This window comes from Cyrtonyx montezumae, unplaced genomic scaffold (genome assembly GCF_038088225.1).
Source record: "Cyrtonyx montezumae isolate F1298 unplaced genomic scaffold, pur_monq_1.0 scaffold_23, whole genome shotgun sequence".
Classification (NCBI taxonomy): Eukaryota; Metazoa; Chordata; class Aves; order Galliformes; family Odontophoridae; genus Cyrtonyx; species Cyrtonyx montezumae.
In genome coordinates this window covers 3,468,664-3,486,925 of record NW_027071970.1, presented here as the reverse complement: position 1 = coordinate 3,486,925, position 18,262 = coordinate 3,468,664, and the positions used below count along the sequence as shown (strand labels likewise).

The 18,262-nt window shown below is 51.2% G+C and overlaps 3 protein-coding genes across 4 annotated transcripts in view; all 3 read left to right on the top strand.

Moving 5' to 3' along the window:
* The window catches only part of LOC136050185 (paxillin), a 38,059-nt gene extending 32,999 nt beyond the window's left edge, over positions 1 to 5,060 (top strand). The window contains exons 7-11 of the mRNA XM_065738876.1: positions 972 to 1,145; positions 1,489 to 1,662; positions 2,238 to 2,319; positions 2,676 to 2,824; positions 4,682 to 5,060. Coding sequence (XP_065594948.1) covers positions 972 to 1,145; positions 1,489 to 1,662; positions 2,238 to 2,319; positions 2,676 to 2,824; positions 4,682 to 4,948 — 846 coding nt within the window. The 3' untranslated portion in view covers positions 4,949 to 5,060. The remainder of the gene's footprint in view (positions 1 to 971; positions 1,146 to 1,488; positions 1,663 to 2,237; positions 2,320 to 2,675; positions 2,825 to 4,681) is intronic.
* A 1,454-nt stretch (positions 5,061 to 6,514) lies between these two features.
* Positions 6,515 to 9,100, top strand: RPLP0 (ribosomal protein lateral stalk subunit P0). Its single transcript, XM_065738839.1, has 8 exons — positions 6,515 to 6,577; positions 6,715 to 6,818; positions 6,953 to 7,128; positions 7,205 to 7,292; positions 7,559 to 7,705; positions 8,090 to 8,275; positions 8,674 to 8,814; positions 8,912 to 9,100. Exons 2-8 carry the CDS (start codon positions 6,765 to 6,767, stop codon positions 9,071 to 9,073), a joined length of 954 nt encoding a protein of 317 aa, XP_065594911.1. The 5' UTR covers positions 6,515 to 6,577; positions 6,715 to 6,764; the 3' UTR covers positions 9,074 to 9,100.
* Positions 9,101 to 9,209: 109 nt separating this feature from the next.
* The window catches only part of GCN1 (GCN1 activator of EIF2AK4), a 37,753-nt gene continuing 28,700 nt past the window's right edge, over positions 9,210 to 18,262 (top strand). Inside the window, exons 1-16 of one of the 2 annotated variants that reach the window (XM_065738837.1) lie at positions 9,210 to 9,261; positions 10,050 to 10,152; positions 10,763 to 10,826; positions 11,386 to 11,517; positions 12,445 to 12,553; positions 13,234 to 13,332; positions 13,415 to 13,549; positions 14,014 to 14,082; positions 14,167 to 14,275; positions 14,658 to 14,732; positions 14,886 to 15,014; positions 15,244 to 15,294; positions 15,689 to 15,787; positions 16,054 to 16,227; positions 16,894 to 17,046; positions 17,745 to 17,837. In XM_065738837.1, coding sequence (XP_065594909.1) covers positions 9,244 to 9,261; positions 10,050 to 10,152; positions 10,763 to 10,826; positions 11,386 to 11,517; positions 12,445 to 12,553; positions 13,234 to 13,332; positions 13,415 to 13,549; positions 14,014 to 14,082; positions 14,167 to 14,275; positions 14,658 to 14,732; positions 14,886 to 15,014; positions 15,244 to 15,294; positions 15,689 to 15,787; positions 16,054 to 16,227; positions 16,894 to 17,046; positions 17,745 to 17,837 — 1,612 coding nt within the window. In that variant the 5' untranslated portion in view covers positions 9,210 to 9,243. Of the gene's footprint in view, positions 9,262 to 10,049; positions 10,153 to 10,762; positions 10,827 to 11,385; positions 11,518 to 12,444; positions 12,554 to 13,233; positions 13,333 to 13,414; positions 13,550 to 14,013; positions 14,083 to 14,166; positions 14,276 to 14,657; positions 14,733 to 14,885; positions 15,015 to 15,243; positions 15,295 to 15,688; positions 15,788 to 16,053; positions 16,228 to 16,893; positions 17,047 to 17,744; positions 17,838 to 18,262 lie in introns of those variants that run through there. The other variant, XM_065738838.1, reaches the window with a different exon arrangement.

Sequence of the window (18,262 nt, the reverse complement as noted above, 5' to 3'; positions counted from 1 at the left end):
ACATGCTGCAGAGCAGCATCTCAGGGGGGGAGATGACTTCTGTGGGCTTTTCTAAACCTGAGAGTAGCTTTTGCAGTGCAGTCAGCTTACAATAATGTGCATCTCATTACTGCAGTTCTCCTGTAAAAGGAGCTTTGGTGTCCAAAGAGAGCACATCCTTTGTTGGGAACCTAAACAGTGCTTTTCTCCCTGTTCTTCCTTTCCAATCTGTGCGTACTGTGACAGTGTGGATTCCAGAAACTGCCTCTGGGATGAGCATCATAACCCCTTCCCCCTGCATTCCCAGAGGTCCCACAGCAGACGTGGTGTGTTTCCATCACAGCCCTGTCTGCTCGGGCTGTGCTGTGGATGTGCTGCCCTCTGTGTGGGGGCAGGCAGCTCCAGGGGAGCTCCCTTCCTGCTTGTATAGCTCTGGCGTGGGATGAGAGCCATCTGATGGGGCAAAGGAGCCTTGGCAAAAAGGGAAGATGTGCACAAAGGGTGCAGATGGAGGAAAGGGAGCTCTAGCTGAAAGGGAGAGTGAAAAAGAAGAGGAATCCCTTTGAAGAAGGATAGAGAGTGGCTGTAGGAATAGAAGGAGGTCAGAGGGAAGGGGCCCTCTGGATGGCGTCTCTGCTTTGACAGCTGGCCAGGAACTGATGAGGTAAAGGGAGATTTTTGGCAGAGGCTTAGAGAGCACTGTACTGAGTGTTTGGGAACAGCTAGTAACTTCTGCTGCGTGTACAGAGAATGAAAGTCAAATCCTTAGTTGCCAGCTCTGCTGTTTTACATCCCAGGGTCTCTGCTTGTCTCTGCATGGGCAGAATGTGTGTACTCGATCCCAGCTCTCCCAGGCTTCTGCAGAGAGTACAGCTGTCTCCTCGCAGCCTCTGGTTTGTCTCTACAGAAGTGCCACTGGCAGCAAGGGCAGGGATTCTTCTGGGAAGTGCAGCACCGTTTGCCATATAACCTCGATTTTCTCTTCCCCACAGTTCATGGCTCAGGGGAAAGCTGGCGGCGGCAGCTCCCCACCATCCACCACCCCCAAGCCTGGCAGCCAGCTGGACACCATGCTGGGAAGCCTCCAGTCCGACCTGAACAAACTGGGTGTTGCTACAGTTGCCAAGGGTGTGTGCGGAGCCTGCAAGAAGCCCATAGCCGGGCAGGTGGGTTGAAGCTCTGTCTCACTGCTGAGCCTTGGCCTGCAGCTGGGAGCAGTGGGGAGGGTTTCTTTCGTGAGGCTGAAGAGACTGGAGATGCTGGAGAAACTGAAGTACTCTATTTATCCACTGGCTAGGTACGCTGTAAGCTCCTCCAGTGACCTCTACTCTGCCCTTGAGGGACTGCCCTCTCCTGAGATGATAGGTAATTCAGTTTTCATGCTACCCCAGTCCAGGGCTCACTTGAGTAGTAGAACTTGCCATTCTTGCTGACCTCCAGCTGGTGTCTTGTCATGTGGTCTGGGGAAAGCGAGATGGAGTCGTCCTTCATACTTTGTCTTCCCAACAGGTAGTTACAGCCATGGGGAAGACCTGGCACCCTGAGCATTTCGTCTGCACCCACTGCCAGGAGGAGATTGGGTCACGGAACTTCTTTGAGCGGGATGGGCAGCCCTACTGCGAGAAGGACTACCACAACCTCTTCTCCCCACGCTGCTACTACTGCAATGGGCCAATCCTTGATGTGAGTCCCTGCGTCGGGATAAGAGTGCTGTTGAGGTGCTGCAGGCTGCACTGATCAAAGCTCCATCCGCATGTCCTGGGCAAAAGATCTTTTTTTTTTATTAAGGACTTTGCCCTGGCTCTGAAAGGCAAACAGTTTGACCCAGTGCAATTCTTACACTGATGAGGGGGGTTAGATCCCCTTACCTTCCCTGAAGCTGTGCTCCTCTGGAACTCCACGTGGTCCCACTGCTCTGGTGAGGACTCCCCAGCTGTTTTCTGCTGGTAGCCAGTGTTAACAGCACCAATGCTAGTCCTGAGAGCTGGACGGGGCACTGTGTAAGGGAGGAAGCAGGGTGTAAGGTCTTCTTAGGCTTAAAAATATATATATATCCTGTGGGGAAGGTCTAAATGAGCTAGAGATGGGGAAGAATTGACTCAGCTCTATAAAGGACAATCTATTTTGATGCATGCAGTTGTCGGCATCAACTTAAATGTGTTCTTCCCCACTCCCAAGCCCCCTTACTTACCTCCAAGCTGAAGCCATGTGTTTATGTGACATTTATGTGACTTTTCTTTGTGTCTTCTTCTGAACAGAAAGTGGTGACGGCTTTGGACAGGACATGGCACCCTGAACACTTTTTCTGTGCCCAGTGTGGAGTTTTCTTTGGACCTGAAGGTATTACTGGTTAATGCAAGGGGAAAAACATTCTACTTCCTGAACTACAGAAAGTGTGCAAGGCAGAGCTTCTGTCAGGGGCTGGCTTGAGATGACAGGAAATACTGGAGGTGGAAGTTCCAAGGGAAGTAGCTGTTTGTGGGGGAAGGATCCTACCAGAAATCTTTTCACTGTCTCTGGAGAGGATGAGCGTGTGTGTGTGCATGGGACAGGAAGTGCAGCAGGACAAAGAACAGCTGCCTGCTGTGTGTTAGGGGAAGGGAAAGCTGATCCTACTCACCCTGGTTACCCCATAGTGCTTGGCTGCCATTGGTGAGGGTCAGGAGCTGATGATCTTTGTTCTTCTTTTCCTTCAGGATTTCATGAGAAGGATGGCAAAGCCTATTGCCGCAAGGACTACTTTGACATGTTTGCTCCCAAGTGTGGAGGCTGTGCCCGGGCTATCCTGGAAAATTACATTTCTGCCTTAAACACCCTGTGGCACCCTGAGTGCTTTGTCTGTCGGGTAAGAAAACCAAGGTCCTCTGTGGCTGCTCTGCAACCCCTGTCCTTCACAGCCTGCACGCATCTGGTCCCATATCAGGAAGGAGGGATCTGTGGGGTCATGAGGGACAGCCAGCCCCACAAGGAAATGTCAGCAACCAAACACTTTCTTGCTCCTCTGCCTGATTACATGAAACTTTCTGCACTGCTCTTTCTGTCCCCAGCTGTAGTTAAAGGGCTTCTGCAGCAGTGCACAGATAAACAGAGACATGCTGTGTGACCTTTAAACAAATGGAAGCTAAGCTTCTCTCTAAGCACTGGCCTCAACGATCAGATTTTGAGGCTCTTCCTCTCATGCTCCATCTGACAACATAAACTAATGAAACTGACCTTGTTCAGGCAAGCATGCAAGTCGGTGAAATAGTGGCAGGCATACAGCAGGCACAATAAACAGGAATACTGCAGATTAAATGCTTGGCGCTCTTTCAGAGAGCCTTGCAAATATTATCTCTTACAGGCCCCAAGAGAAGAACAAATACAAGCCAGTGTTTCCTAGAGTGAAACAAAAAGGCAGAGACCGGATTAAGCAGCAGAATCACGAGCTGCTGGCTCCTGCTGTGATGCTCAGGGCACTGCTCTGCTTCCCATGCTGCAGCCACAGACCGTCGCCACTCTGCTGGCACTGCCTGTCCGGTGCTGTCTGGCTCCTGCAGCAGTGCGTGGGGAGTGGAGCCAGTCCTGGCTGCGTGGGGCCATGCAGGGCCAGGCTTTTGGTGCCAGCATTGAGGCTTCTTCCATGCAGTTCTGCTTTTCTTCTCGCTGCTGCCACACTGCTTGTTTTAGTGAGGCACTGAGACACAAGGCAGGATTCTCTTCCCCATTCTGCTAAAGCAGAGACAATTTTTCAGCTGTCCTGCTGAGGGAGGAGACTTTATTGGACTAATTGTCTGCATTAGGTAAGTTTTAGACTTGCTGTAGGCACTGTGAGCGTTCAGCTACCTGTGGCTCTGCATATTGTTTGCTGGGCTCCTGTTTGTGTTGGGGTGCAGCTGAACTTCCTTGTGGGAGAGGTTGGTGTCTGGGCTGGCAACACCAGGAGTCTGGAGATGTGGCTTCTCCTCTGGGCCCTGCTGCTGCGTTCAGTGAATGCAGAGGGGATCCTTGATTCTCCCTCTTGCCTCAGTTCCCCCTTACCCAAGGAAGGGAATGTGCCCAGTCTTGCAGGGAGGCAGATTCTGGTGCTGCATCCCTTCAGCTGCCTGATACCGAGAGCGGTGAGAAGTGCTGGGCTCCAGTGAGCACACAGCTGGTGCTTCTTCTCTATTCAAAATCATGAGCACTGTAGAGCAGTGGTTTCTCCTGGTTGTGAGGCGTGTGTGCCTGGTGTTTTAGTGTGCAATCCTGATCCTGTGCAGAGTGTTTCTCTGATGCCAGCTCTTCTGGAGACAACGCTTTTGGAGATGAATAGTTTCATTTTTTTCCAGTTGGAACCAGCCCCACATTCAGTACATTTTGCTGTGTGAAAGCCTTCGTTGGTCCCCACCTTCTGCTTCCCACTGTGGGAAAGCTGGGCTCAGATCAGCAGTTAAAATGAGAGGAAGGTGCTGCAGCATTTCCTGTCCCAAGGGAAGGAGTGTTCCTCCTCCTCCTCCTGCCCGGTGTGGCTGCTCCTGTTTGAAGGAAGCTGGCTTGAAAAGGGCTCATGGCTGTGTGTGTCCATCTCAGCCTTTCCTTGGAAGGAGTTTGGTTCTGTGCCTGGCAGCACGATGAAGGGCAGCAGCTTGCGCTGCCCGCAGTGCAGTTTGTGCCAGGTTTGTGGAGCTGCCCCCCTCCCCAGCTCATTCCTGAACCCATCCCCTTCTGCTCTCTCCTCCTGCAGGAATGCTTCACGCCATTCATCAACGGCAGCTTCTTCGAGCACGACGGGCAGCCCTACTGCGAGGTGCACTACCACGAGCGGCGCGGCTCGCTGTGCTCGGGGTGCCAGAAGCCGATCACAGGACGCTGCATCACCGCCATGGGCAAGAAATTTCACCCCGAACACTTTGTCTGTGCCTTCTGCCTCAAGCAGCTCAACAAAGGAACCTTCAAAGAACAGAACGACAAGCCCTACTGTCAGAACTGCTTTCTCAAACTCTTCTGTTAGAGGCGCCATAGATGGGAGCTCAGCAGCTTTCTGCCGCCCCTCGCGGCGGTTCTGTCTCTCTGAACGTTACTGTGATTTAGGAACCATACCAGGCAGGGGAGGGGGCGGGGGGGGGGTGGCAGCGCTCGCTGCTGCGGCAGAGAGGCGGTAGAGCCAGAGATGAGACGGACCGTTAAACTGGAAATGCCCTTGCCGTGTGGCGGTAGAGAGAGGCTCGGTGCCCTCGCTGCGGTGTGCGCGTTCCCGGCAGCTGAGCTGAGCCCGAGGGCTGCACCGGGGACACTCCTCAGCCCCCTCGTGGCAGGAGCTGCGTCTGCCGGTGGGATCCCGCCGTGTCAGCTCCGAGCGGCTCCCGCCGCCCTCTGTTCCTGCTCTGACCCCTTAGCGCTGCAGTGCAGCCACGTGGCACGCGTGGCTTACAGCCCACGGCATCAGCGCGGCCCCGCAAGGGTTTCTCCAGTTCTGTTACACTGTAAGGAGTCGATACCACTTTCTTTCGTTGTTTTTAAGAGGAATGGAGGTGTTGCTCTGTGGGTTCTTCCTGCTCTGTTGCTCCCTGCCGCCTCTTCTCAGCAGGGGCAGGCGGTGGGTGCTGTTCCCCCCCCCCCAGGAGCTGCTCTCCCCAGCGGGAGAGGATCCGTGTGCACATCCACGTCGGGGCCTGAGCTCCTCACGGAGCGGGGAGGAAGCGGAGGGGTTGAAGAAGCCAGAACAGAAAGTCCCACCTTTCTCTGCTTTCTTCTCCCTCTCTCTGCTGCCGAGCCCCGCCAGCCCTCGGCCTTTCCCCTTCCTGTGCCTCGCGCTGTGCTCAGAGCCGCTCCAGCAATAAGTCTGTACTGACCGGGGGCGGTACGCCGGGCGCCCCGCGCCTGCTTTTACTGTCGGAATGAATCCTGTATCCGTCTTTGATACGATTTCTACACTGATTTTTTTTTTTTTCGATTCATATCTAATTTGCTTTTAATCCTCTTATACAGAAATTGGTTTTGAAGTGATTTTAAGAGCGACTTTTGTATCCGTCACCGCAGCGCTCCGTTCAACGCGGGGCGGGGATGCATCGCCGCCTGTGAACCGCCGGACCGGGACCGCGCCCGGCACCGCCCGAGCGGGGAGCGGCGCTCGGGGCTCCGGGACACGGAGCGTCCCCGGGCGGTACCGCGGGGCCGTGCCGCCTCCCCGACGCCGCGGGCGGGCGGAGCGCTGCCGCCCCCGGGAGGCATAAAGCTGCCGCGGCCGAGGAGATCGCGGCCCGGCCCCCCGCCATGTAACCGTGTCGCTGTGCTTTGCTTCCATTTAAGTTCACGCAGTTACGCCAATAAAGTTCGTACCGTTACTCCGTGCCGGTGCCGCTCTGTCCGTCAGCGCCGCCCTTTCCCGCCACCGCGCGCTCCTCCGCCCGCCAGGGGGCGCACTCGCGCCGCGCCTTCCGCCATGGCGCGGCCGGCGCCGATCCCGTGAGTGACGGGCGCGTCGTCCAACCGGGGCCGCGCTCCGCCCCGATTGGCAGTCGCGTGCACCCAATGGGCCGCGAGAGAGCCCTCCCGTGGCTCGCTACGATTGGTCGAGAGCCGCCGTATGAAAGGCGGAGGCTCCGCCCTGCGGCCCTTCTTTCCCGGAGCCCTCGTGGAGGTGCGTTGGCCGCGCGGCCCCTCCCGGGCGGCTGTGGGCCCGGGGCGGCCCCGGGAGCGCTGCAGGGGGGGGAGGGGCGCGGACCCCGGGCCCGGGCGGCGGGGAAGCGGGGCCGCCTGACCGCGTCTTTCTCGCAGGTCACAGCTCGTCTTTAAACCCGCCGGGCGATCCTTGGAGCACCGCCGCGATGCCCAGGGAAGACAGGGCGACGTGGAAGTCCAACTACTTCATGAAAATCATCGTGAGTGCCGCAGGGCCGCGGGGGGGAGCGGGGCCGGGCTGTGCGCTCAGCGTCGCCCGCCCGTGGTGGGTCCGCGCGTTGGGCTGCCCCCGCCCGGAGCTCTGCGGCCGCTGACGGCGCTCTCTGTGCCGCAGCAATTGCTGGATGATTACCCGAAGTGTTTCGTGGTGGGAGCGGACAACGTGGGCTCCAAGCAGATGCAGCAGATCCGCATGTCGCTGCGAGGGAAGGCCGTGGTGCTGATGGGGAAGAACACGATGATGCGCAAAGCCATCCGCGGGCACCTGGAGAACAACCCCGCCCTGGAGAAGTGCGTATCGCTCCCCGGGTCCTGCGCTGGGGGAAGTGCCCGAGCAGCGGGGCTGAGCGCTGCTGCTCTCCTCCAGGTTGCTGCCTCACATCCGTGGGAACGTGGGCTTTGTCTTCACCAAGGAGGATCTGACCGAGATCCGGGACATGCTGCTGGCCAATAAGGTACGGTGCGTGGCCTTGAGCTGCCAGGGCTGAGAGTTGCTGAGTTAAAGGTAATGCAGAGCTGTTGGGGTTAGGTGGTGGCTGGGAGCCCCAGGGAACCAGGCCCCTGCAGCTGTGGGTGACTCAGGGGTGTTCAGGTCCTGTCTCACCTGTGTGTACCTAGGCGATGCCCATCCTGCTGCAGCACACCAGGATGGGGCTGATGCTGTCCCAAAGGATCTGAGAGGTCAGTACTCTTCCAACCATTTTGTTTCTTCTTTCTGCAGGTGCCAGCAGCTGCCCGTGCCGGTGCAATTGCTCCCTGTGATGTGACTGTGCCAGCCCAGAACACTGGTCTCGGACCTGAGAAGACCTCCTTTTTCCAGGCCTTGGGCATCACCACAAAAATTTCCAGGGGGACCATTGAAATTCTGGTCAGGAACAAGAATTGATGGCTCCATGCATAGTGACATACTGTATTAGCAGTCTGACTGCTTCGTTTGGGGCTAGATTCAGTTTTACGGTGGAGTGGGAGGTGGGTTTAAGTCCCTCCATCAGATCTCAGCTGTGTGGTTAAGCTTTTCTGGAGGCATTCATGAGCTGCAGGGAGCTGTGTTAAGGCACCGCTTTCCTCCTGGCTGAGCAGCACTTGCTTGTGTGGTCTTAGCTTGTAGAGGTGAAGCCTGGGTGTCTTTTCCTTGTGCTCATCTATGACTTCAGTTCTGCTTCTTGTGGTTAGGAAAGTGCCTTTGTGTGCTGCTGCATTGGTTTGCCTGAATATATTGGTGTGTTCACTCATTTTCCTCTTCTTTTTTCAGAGTGATGTGCAGCTCATTAAGACCGGAGACAAAGTGGGTGCCAGTGAAGCCACCCTGCTGAACATGCTGAACATCTCTCCCTTCTCCTTCGGGTTGGTGATCCAGCAGGTCTTTGACAATGGCAGCATTTACAACCCCGAAGTGCTGGACATCACTGAGGAGGCCCTGCACAAGCGTTTCCTGGAGGTCAGTGCTGCAGCTCACATCTGTTATATTCACCTCTTCCACTGTGGGGAGAAAATTGACAGGGGGCAGTGTCACCTCTGGCATTTTGTGCTGTGCTGCAGAGCCAGGAGCAATCCCAGTGTGTCCTGGAGGAACAGTTGGCCAAGGAGTGAGTGCCTTCTGTAGGCTTTTTTGTGTGAAGCCAAGGGAAAAGGTGCTGTGCGTTTCATTCACTGAAGTGTGTATAGGATTGGTGAACGTGTTGAGGCAGTGAAACACGTATGGAAGGTGGAAGCTGCTTCAGGAAAGGCTTGAGGTCGTTCAGATGCTGATGTGTAGCTCACTGGAGCTGTGTTCTGTGTCCCTGTGGTCAGAGCCCGGGTGCCCTCCCCACACCAACACGAGCCTTTCTCTCGCAGGGTGTCCGTAACGTTGCCAGTGTCTGCCTGCAGATCGGGTACCCCACCATTGCCTCCGTGCCCCACTCCATCATCAATGGGTACAAACGGGTGCTGGCAGTGGCAGTGGAGACCAACTACAGCTTCCCTCTGGCTGAGAAGGTAACAGCTGCACCGCTGGCGGCTCGGGACTGCTCGCAGTGTGCCGGTAAAGGTCCCAAACACGCAGCTGACCCGAGCTCTGCGTTTCCCCCTGCAGGTGAAGGCGTTCCTGGCCGACCCCTCTGCCTTCGTGGTGGCCGCTCCGGTGGTCACGGAAACAGCCGCACCCGCTGCTGCTGCCGCTGCCCCGGCCAAGGAGGCGCCGAAGGAGGAGTCCGAGGAGTCGGACGAGGACATGGGCTTCGGCCTCTTTGACTAGCGGGCCGCCGGCCCCGCGCCCACAAATAAAGCTCTGTACTGAACGCTGTGTCCCGCGTCCCGGCGCTGTGCTCCTGGGGTGGGAGGGGCGGGGCGGGGCGTGTCCCGGCATGCCTTGCGGCGCGCATCGCCCCGGAAGGAGGGAGCGCTTCCGGGGGCGCAGGCGGCGCCATGGCGGCGGACACGCAGGTGGGTGCGGGCCGGGCCGCGGCGGTCGGCCCGGGAAGGGCCGGGTGGAGCCCGTCGTCTCTTCCGGGACGAACTGTCCCCGGGCAGAGGGTTTCGCTGGGAGGGGCGGGGGCCGTGCCCACCTCTCGCTCGCTGGGTTTCCTGCGCGAGCAGGAGCGCACACAGCCGCGGCAGCACGGATGTGGCAGCGCGTTCAGTCCCGAGATGTGCGCTCTTTTGTTGAGCGCTGCTGATGGCGCGAGGGGGGGATTGAGAGCGGGGCGTGAATTCTTTGAATCTGGCGAGTCCGGTGTGCAGAGCTCCTGAGACGTGCGTGCTCGTCCTGGATGAGGATAAAGGCGAGTTCTCCTGATTCCCTGCAAGTGATTTCAGAGCCGCTGACACCACAGGACGCTGCTTTGGGAAGCGTGGTTAACTCTGTGATGGGCCCCCTGCAGTCAGAAGTCCATTTAAGGGATTCTTGGACTTTAGGAGCTAGCACACCCCAAGGAGTTTGGCTTTTCAATTCCTTGTGCTCTCAGGCATCGGTTTTACCTATCACTGTGTCCTTTCCGAAGGGTAAACAACCTTAAGGGGTACTCTGACCATAGGTTAGCAAGCAGAAAGCCCTTATCCTTGAATCCAACAGGGAATCTGTGGAGTTGCATCTCGCACAAGCCTTTCCCTGCTGGGTGAGGCCACGGCTGGTGGCATCCAGGCAGCAGGAGGCTGTGCAGCCCGGCTTCTGTGTTCTGTATGTGGCCACCAAAGGCACTCTGATGTATTTTCCCATCTGTGCGTGCTTTTAGATTTCTGACACGCTGAAGAGGTTTGCAGTGAAAGTAACTACAGCCAGCGTGAAGGAGCGGAGAGAGATCCTCAGTGAGCTGGGAAAGTGCATTTCTGGGAAAGGTAAAATTGTTGGAGCACCATTTTGATCACCGGGGTGGAGAGTGTTGGAGTCCTCTGTTTAAGATCTGTGTGGCACTTGTGGGGTGCATGGGGTGGTGGCACCTGGAGCGTGTGCTTCCTTTTCAGCTTCAACTCCACGTGTGGGCTTTGTGTGTAACATGGAACTCCTGTTTCTCACGTGGGCTTTCTCCACTGAGGAGCTGTAGCATCACGTGTATAAGTTTGGATTGCTTGTTTCTCTGTCACAGTTTGCTTGGCTTTGTAATGATTCGTGGAGTGTTTATATAAACCCACATAAATATTGCTGTGTATAGAGAGAGTACGTGTGCAGAGATTTAAGATGGCCTTCAGAAAAGCTGTGTTCTTAAAAATCTTGTGGATTTCTCCTGTGTTCTGAAGGTTGAGTGTGGAATAGTGTGTGATCCAACGTTGTCTTTATTTAAAAAATATGCATGAAATCTGTAAAAGGAGGGAAATCTAAATATAATCCTTGCAAGCAGCTTCGTGTATGATGAAATGACTTCCCAGTTTCAGTTGCAAAGTGAGTCATATGTGCATTAAAGACCTTGGTGATCCATAAAGAAGCATTCTGAAATACAATCTGTTACAGATCTTCCTGAGGGTGCAGTGAAAGGCCTTTGCAAACTCTTCTGCCTCACTCTGCACCGATACCGGTGAGTAACTTGATGCAGGAGGGCTGTGTTATTCATTCTGGTAGTGTTGAGGCATTTATCATTTAAACAGGCACGCAGCATCTGGAAATATCATGGTGCAGTGTCACGTAGATGCCTGTGACATGGAAGGATGCTGTCTAGTAATGGTCCTCTCAAGATTTGACATTAAAAAGTGTTACTGCACTTGCTCTGTGCTCCAATTTTGATTTTGGAATTAAAACTTGCATCCTGTGGTTCAGTTTGCAAGAATGCCTGTCCCCGTGTCGCTGTCCTTTTCGAGTGAGACGAGGATGTCTTGTGGGCTCTTAGGCAGGATTGCAGGACGCTGCTCAGAGGCTGTGCGCTCCTTTGGATCCTGCTGGAGTGCCTCCACTTAACTTCTGTCAGCTGGAGGAGGGAGCGGAGCTTTCTGCCAGAAACTGCTTCTTGGCACAGCGAGGATCAAATAACTGCTGGCTGCAAAGAGAAAGCAGAGCCCTTGATGTGATGTGAGGATTGTAACGTGTGTCATGCTGGCAGCACTGGTAACTGTACTGAGCTGTGTTTTTCACTCCGCCAGCGATGCGGCGTCGCGCAGAGCCCTGCAGCTGGCGCTTCAGCAGCTCGCCGAGTCCCAGCCAGAGGCAACAGCAAAAAACCTGCTGCAGTCACTTCAGTCTTCAGGGATCAGTGGCAAGGCTGGAGCTCCCAGGTACGCCGTGTTGTGTGGAAGCACTTCTGAATTGCTGGGGCTTTCGGAATGATGGTTTTAAAGAAATTTAGAGGCTAAGTTAGTAGCAGCTGTTGAAACGTTGCTGTTTTACCTCTTTCACATCTCACTGCTGGTGTGTTACTGCTGGTGGGTTTGGGCTGAGTTACAGTTTGACTTCTGATAAAGGCTGGAGTGATGAGGATAAACTCTTATGAATGCACCTTCTCTGTCCACCTCTTGCCTCCAGTAACAGAGGTGCAGCTTGTAGAAGAATACCTGATGTGGGTTTAAAGGTGTGCAGTGGTGTAGTATTTACCCTTCAGGTGACTGTGTTGCTACAGTTGGCATTGTGCATGAGGATATTTGCTACCTTACCTCATTTAGAGAGATCAAAATGGGATGGGATCCGTGGGGAGCTGAGGAGTGGCTTCTGCCACTTGAAATGGAGGAAGGAGAGGAGAGTTGGCATAGATGAGGGCAGAGCAGTGTGCCAGGAAGAAATGCAAGCTGAGAAATGATTTGGCATCTGTGGCTGTGAGGTAAAAATGAGCAGGAGATGAGAAATCTTGAGTTACTTTTTGGGCAGCATCAGTTGGCAAAGTGTTTAACTCAGTTCTGTAACACTTCTGGAAAGATCAGAAAAAGATCTTTTCATTCCCAGTGGGTGAGATTTAACGTCTTTTGTGCTGATGAGAACTTCTGAGTGTTAAATGTGAGCAGGAGCACAACAAGCAACCCCTGCCAGAGCTTATGAGCACCAACTATTGCTTCTAAAAACAAAGAGTTTAGCTGTATTTTTTTCTGCTGTAAAATAGTTTCACTGAGGCAGTGTTCTGTCTTGGTGTGGATGTGCTGGTTCTGGATTAGTAGGTGTAATGTATGTACCAGGAGCTGTAGGTTTACCTCTGTTCTCTGTTTCCATGACAGTAAGAGCAGTGGATCTGCAGCCCTGCTGGCACTCTCCTGGACATGCCTGCTAGTACGCACAGTGTTTCCAACACCTGAGAAGAGACAAGGAGAAACCTGGAAAAAACTGGTAGGTTCTTTTTGGTTTGCAGAAATACCCACTGCAGAGCACTTTAATACTTCTCGTGTCTTTAATTGGATGAAACGCTGCAAGTAATTCTGAACATGTCTAGCAAGGTCAGGTTAAAACGTGGCTTTATAGGATGATTTTCTTTGCTTTCTGGTGGATTTTGATCTCTCCTGTTCTTCTGGAGAAGGCAAGAGATGGGGTGGTTTTGCACATGCTCTGCACATGATGGTGTGTACCTGTGCTTCTAGACTAGGCTGTGCTTGTTGTGCCTCCAGGGTGCTGTCAGCAACGTGCTGTCAGCTCCCTGACTTGCCTGTGATACTCAGTCGTATGGTGTTAAGTCTCCTTTTGCTTTCATTTTACCTTCTTTGGTAATCTGTGGCTGGGACCACACTCATAGTATCTTGGGATGTAGCTGCATACGTTTTAAGAGGAGGTGTAACTTGATGTAAATTGCTGTTTTCAAAGTCAGAGTTTCTAGAACTGTTACACACAGCTCTGCAAAGTGGTACATGTAGGTTGAAAGCAGGCAAAATCAGAAGCCACCACTGAAGAACTCCAAGGGCCTAAGGACTTGTTTGTAAGCAGATGGAGTTGATCACTGGCATCTGACTCTTGTTTGACATGAGCTCTCTGAGGAGCAGGCCTGTGAGGGTTTTCTTGGCTCTTTCCCTTGGCAGGTGGAGGTTCAGTGTTTACTTCTTCTGGAAGTCTTGGGAGGCTCTCATAAGCAGGCAGTGGTTGGAGCAGTGAAGAAGCTGAACAGACTTTGGAAAGAGGTGCTGTGTACTTCATCAAACTTTATTCAGTAGCAGTTCTAGTTTCTGTTGTGTTAACATACTTGGTTTTGTTCCTCATCAGAACCAAGATCTGGTGGATCAGTACCTATCTGTCATTCTGGGTCTTGAACCAAACCAGAGCTATGCTGCAATGCTGGGACTCCTGGTGCAGTTTTGCACAGCACAGAAAGAGACTGATGTTATTAAACGCCACAAGGTAAATCTGCCATATTCCTGTTTTATTTTTTACCTTTTTCTTGGGGTTTGGTAACAAGTAGTGTTGCTTTTTGTCATGGAGAGGCAGAGTGCTTCAATTAGACTGCCTCTGGTTTCATTATCAGTTCAGTAGGAATGCACATCTAATTAAAACAGGCTTTATAGAGGAGGAACCAGATAGGTGAGTCTGTGCTTTTACACAGATTGCCAACGCTGCAGCTTTCTCTCTGGTTGTAGGAGTGGAAGGCTGCAGCTGGCTTTTGGTGGGTTTTGTGTGTTGGGCTGGTATGGCAGAGAGCACTGATCTCTGCTCGGCTGTCTTATATGAGGGTGGAAACAAAGCTTCTGCTTGGAGGATGGGGCTGTCTTCCAGAGCAAAGTGGAATGGTGTCGAGCCTGGCCAGTGGTGTGCAGAGAGCTGTGTAGGCTGTGTTGTGGCTGTCATTGGTATTTGTGCTTGTTCAGAGTGCTCTTCTGGATTTCTACGTGAAGACCATCCTAATGAGCAAGACAAAGCCTCAGAAGCATGTGCTGGTGAGACATACTCTTACAGGACTTTATACTTTTGTCCTTTGTGCAGTGTCTGCTGCTGTGCTGAGCACTTTGTTCCCTTTGCAGGACAGCTGCTCTCCACTTCTTCGATATATCTCTCACGCTGAATTCAAAGACATACTTTTGCCAACCCTGCAGAAATCCTTGCTACGGAGCCCCGAGAATGTCATTGAAAGTGAGTGTCATCTCTGTACATTGCTCTGCCAGGGAGCACAAGCAGTTGTTCCTCAGAGTTCTGAAGTTGTGAGGGGTGTGCATCCCTCTGGACTATGCTTGTGTGCCTGTGAACATAAACGGTGTGGTGTCTGAGGTCTGGAGAAGTGACATTTGTGGTGTCTGGGTATGTGATAGCTACTGTTTGTGCTGAGGATAGAATTTCACAGCTGAGTGCTAAGAATAATCCTGAATGAATCTGTTGATTAGACATCAGTTTTGGTGTTTTTCATCCCTCCTGGCCCTTTTCTGCTCTTGATGTGTACTGTGTGGAAAGGTGTATTAAAAAGCTAAAATCACTTACTTAACAAAATGCTATGTGACTTTATTTCTTCTGTCCTCAGCGATCTCTTGCTTGCTCTTGTCTGTTAACCTGGATCTTAGCCAGTATGCTCTGGACATTGTGAAAGGACTGGCTGGTAAGTGCTTAATTCTGGAGGGAATGATGAATTCAGATTAAGGCTTTCTTCAGCTTTCTGGCTGTACCTATATCTACTGGATTACTGGTAACAAGACTGATTTATTTGTGTGGGAGGACAGTACTATAATTTGGTAATATAACTTTGTTTTAGGCCACCTGAAATCCAACAGTGTGCAGCTCATGGATGAAGCAGTTGTTGCATTAAAGAATTTGGCTCGACAGTGTAGTGATCCTTCTGCCGTGGAATCTCTGGGCAGACACCTTTTTGCCATCTTAGCGGGTGAGTAAAATCTAGGGTAAGTGGTAGAGGTGAGCAAAGGTTTGTTGCCTTCAGGGGGTTTTGTGTATTTTATTTTCTGTTGGTTTTGGTTGTCTGTATGGTAAGGATTCCTTAGCCAGGATCAGGGGTAACAAAGCAAGCATTTGTATTTCAGAGAAGATACTTGATGTAGCACATGGCCGTTGTCTGACTGTAGGTCAGCCATCACCTGTTTGATTCTTGTTGACAGGTTCAGAGGGGAAGCTGACAGTTGTTGCACAGAAGATGAGTGTCCTTTCAGGTGAGGATCCTAAAAGAAAGCTGCTTCTCTAATGGAGCAAATCCACCAGGTGACTGAATGGGGGGAGTTCTGGGCCCTTAGGAATCCCTGCATGGTTGTTCTGAATTGGCCATAGTTAATGTCATAGAGGGCACTGGATACTGCAGGTGAATTCTGGACTTTCTCTTCAAAGGACGTAGTTGACTCATAAGATAAAACGTTTTCGGCAAGGGAGGTGACTGTATCCTGGGTAAAAATGAAGAGCAGGTCCTGCAGTGTTAATTGGTGGTGAATTTGGCATCCAGATGTAGCAGTGAGAGGGAGATGTTTGTGCCATGGCTGAAATGTGATTGTTTTGAGATTTTGCAGTGACTGCTAGTACTTTGGGCATTAATGAGACGTGTCTTTCCTTCAGGGATTGGCAGCCTTAGTCACCATGTGGTTTCTGGATCATCTAGCCAAGCTCTGGCTGGAACCATGGCTGAGCTCTTCATCCCTTTCCTGCAACAAGAAGGTGAGATCTTTTGCCTTCGTTTTGGATTTGCTAAGCTGCTTTCATCTCTGGCAGGATCTTTCTGTGGCCTGTTACTCAGGATAAATCCTGATTCTTTCCTGTTGTGCTGTTACATTGAGTAGCCCCATGGAGACAGTGCTGTGCCTGCTAGAGGCACGTGCATTCCTTTCCTTCCTCGCCCCAGCATTGCTACCTGCTGTCTGTTTTCTGTGTTCCTGTGTTTTAAGCATTTACTGTACTGATGTGGGTGCTGTGTTACTTCCTAGTCCACGAGGGCACGTTGGTTCACGCAGTCTCTGTCCTGGCTCTGTGGTGTGTTCGCTTCACCACAGAAGTCCCTAAGAAGATGGTGGAATGGCTGAAGAAAGCATTCAGCCTTAAAACCTCAACTTCAGCTGTGAGGCATGCCTACCTGCAGTGCATGCTGGCCTCTTTCAAAGGTAAGACTGCAGCTGTTAATAACTCTTTTCTGTGTGTCTTAAGAGAAAATTAATCAACTTTTGTACCTCTCGACTGTAAGTAGATGGTTGTGTGGGTGAAGAGAATTTTTTTCATTCATAGTTTATGGCTAAAACGCCACCTGCAGATACTCAGTGTACAAAATTGCAGCATCTTTTTTCTTTCTTTCAGTGTCATATGAAGTGTTGCTCCTGGAAATATCAGGAGCAGCTAGCTCAGTTCCCTTGGAAGTGCGGGTTGCAGATCAGTGGGATTTCTTGGCTTGTGACCATTTGAGATGGAGCAGGTGGTTGTAGCTTGTCAGGAATTTACATTTACTCTCTTAGAGAAATGTAGTCTTTAAAGTCACACTTCCCATGATTTGAACTCCTTCCTTTTATGTCACTGAATTGGCATTTTCATCTGGTGAATAGAAATTGTGTTGGGATGGGACTGTTTTATCTGTGACAGAAAGGCTGAAGTTGTTCTCACCTTCATGGCTGAAGTCCAATTATTGTAGTGACAGGCAGATACAATGGGAGATTCAAGGTCTTCTGTGTATGTGTGTGGTTTGCTTCTTGCATCCTAAAAACAAAAGAGCCATTTATATCTTTGGTGTAACATGCGAGGGACCACGTTTTGCAGTTTGTCTCTTCCTGTCTCCTCAGGTGACACGTTATTACAGGCAATGGATTTGCTACCAATGCTGATCCAGACAGTAGAAAAAGCAGCATCTCAGAGTACTCAGATTCCCATGGTAACTGAAGGAGTTGCTGCAGCTTTGTTGATCTGCAGGATGTCTGTAGTTGAGGGACAAACTGGTAAGATGACAAAACATCTAGCAGAATCCAATGTGAACAGTTTCTGAGGAATAACATTTTTTGTCTGTGTGCATGAGGTGCCATTCCTTAATCTGTATATTGCTTTATAAGGATGTATTCTGATCACTCCGGTGATGTCAGCGATGAATTTCTGTGGCCTTGCAAACTGCAGCATCCATTCACTTGGGGCAGCATTTCTCTTTCTGACAGAAAATTCACCCAGTCCTTAAGTGCTAGGACATGACTGAAGCATTAAGTGTTACTTGCTTGTCATTTGTGTAGTGTTTTTTACAAACTATCTTTGGAAAAGAGCAGGACTGGATCTGAGCATATTACAAGAACTATCTGAATTTATACATCTGCCAGGGTAGAAAATCCAGATGTGTTCTATCAAATGGCAGATGTCAACTTCTTCCTCCTTTGTTTTTACAAAGGCTTGTCCTGTGAAAGGTTACGGTGAAGCAGGTTTTACATTTCACAAGCATAATGTGGAGAAATAGATATTTTTTTCAGCAGATGTTTTTTAGTCGTGTTTATAGTTCTAAATGAGAAATGAGAGGCTTTGAACTGAAGACAAGTAAAGCTAGAAATAGCTTCAGTAATTTCAGGAGAAAAAAATCAACTGTATTTTATGTACCCTGGTAAGCTCTTAGTTATTTTGGGAAGTCCTTAATAGACATCTGTTCTTCTCCCAACAGAGTCTAAGCTGAGTGGCTTCTGGCAGCTGATCCTGGATGAGAAGAAGCAAATTTTTACCTCTGAGAAGTTCTTGCAGTCTGCTTCAGAGGAAGGTAAATTCTCAATTACTGTGTATCCAGCTGCTGCTTAATTCCATGTCCTGGTACTTAAGGGAACTACTGTTGTAGTTAGCCCTGTTCTGTAAGCCTTGGAAACTTCTGTATTGCTCCAAAAATAAATGCTGGTGACTTTTGACATTCAAGATATGAGATAGCTCAGGGATGTTAAACACATCAGCTGGATACTTTTGCTCACTAATAACCAATAACAAATCATTGTGTTGTCAACACCAAGGCTACAATTCACATAGCATTATGCACTTCTATATGAATTCATTTCTACATTTTGTTGTTTCAGTAGTGCTTAGGAATTAACAGTACTGGTGCAGTGTATAGGGTGGTTATTATTTGGTTTGCTCTGTTTACTTAACAAAAATAGGCATCTCATACTGGTCAATGAAATGGGAATGGTGCTGGGA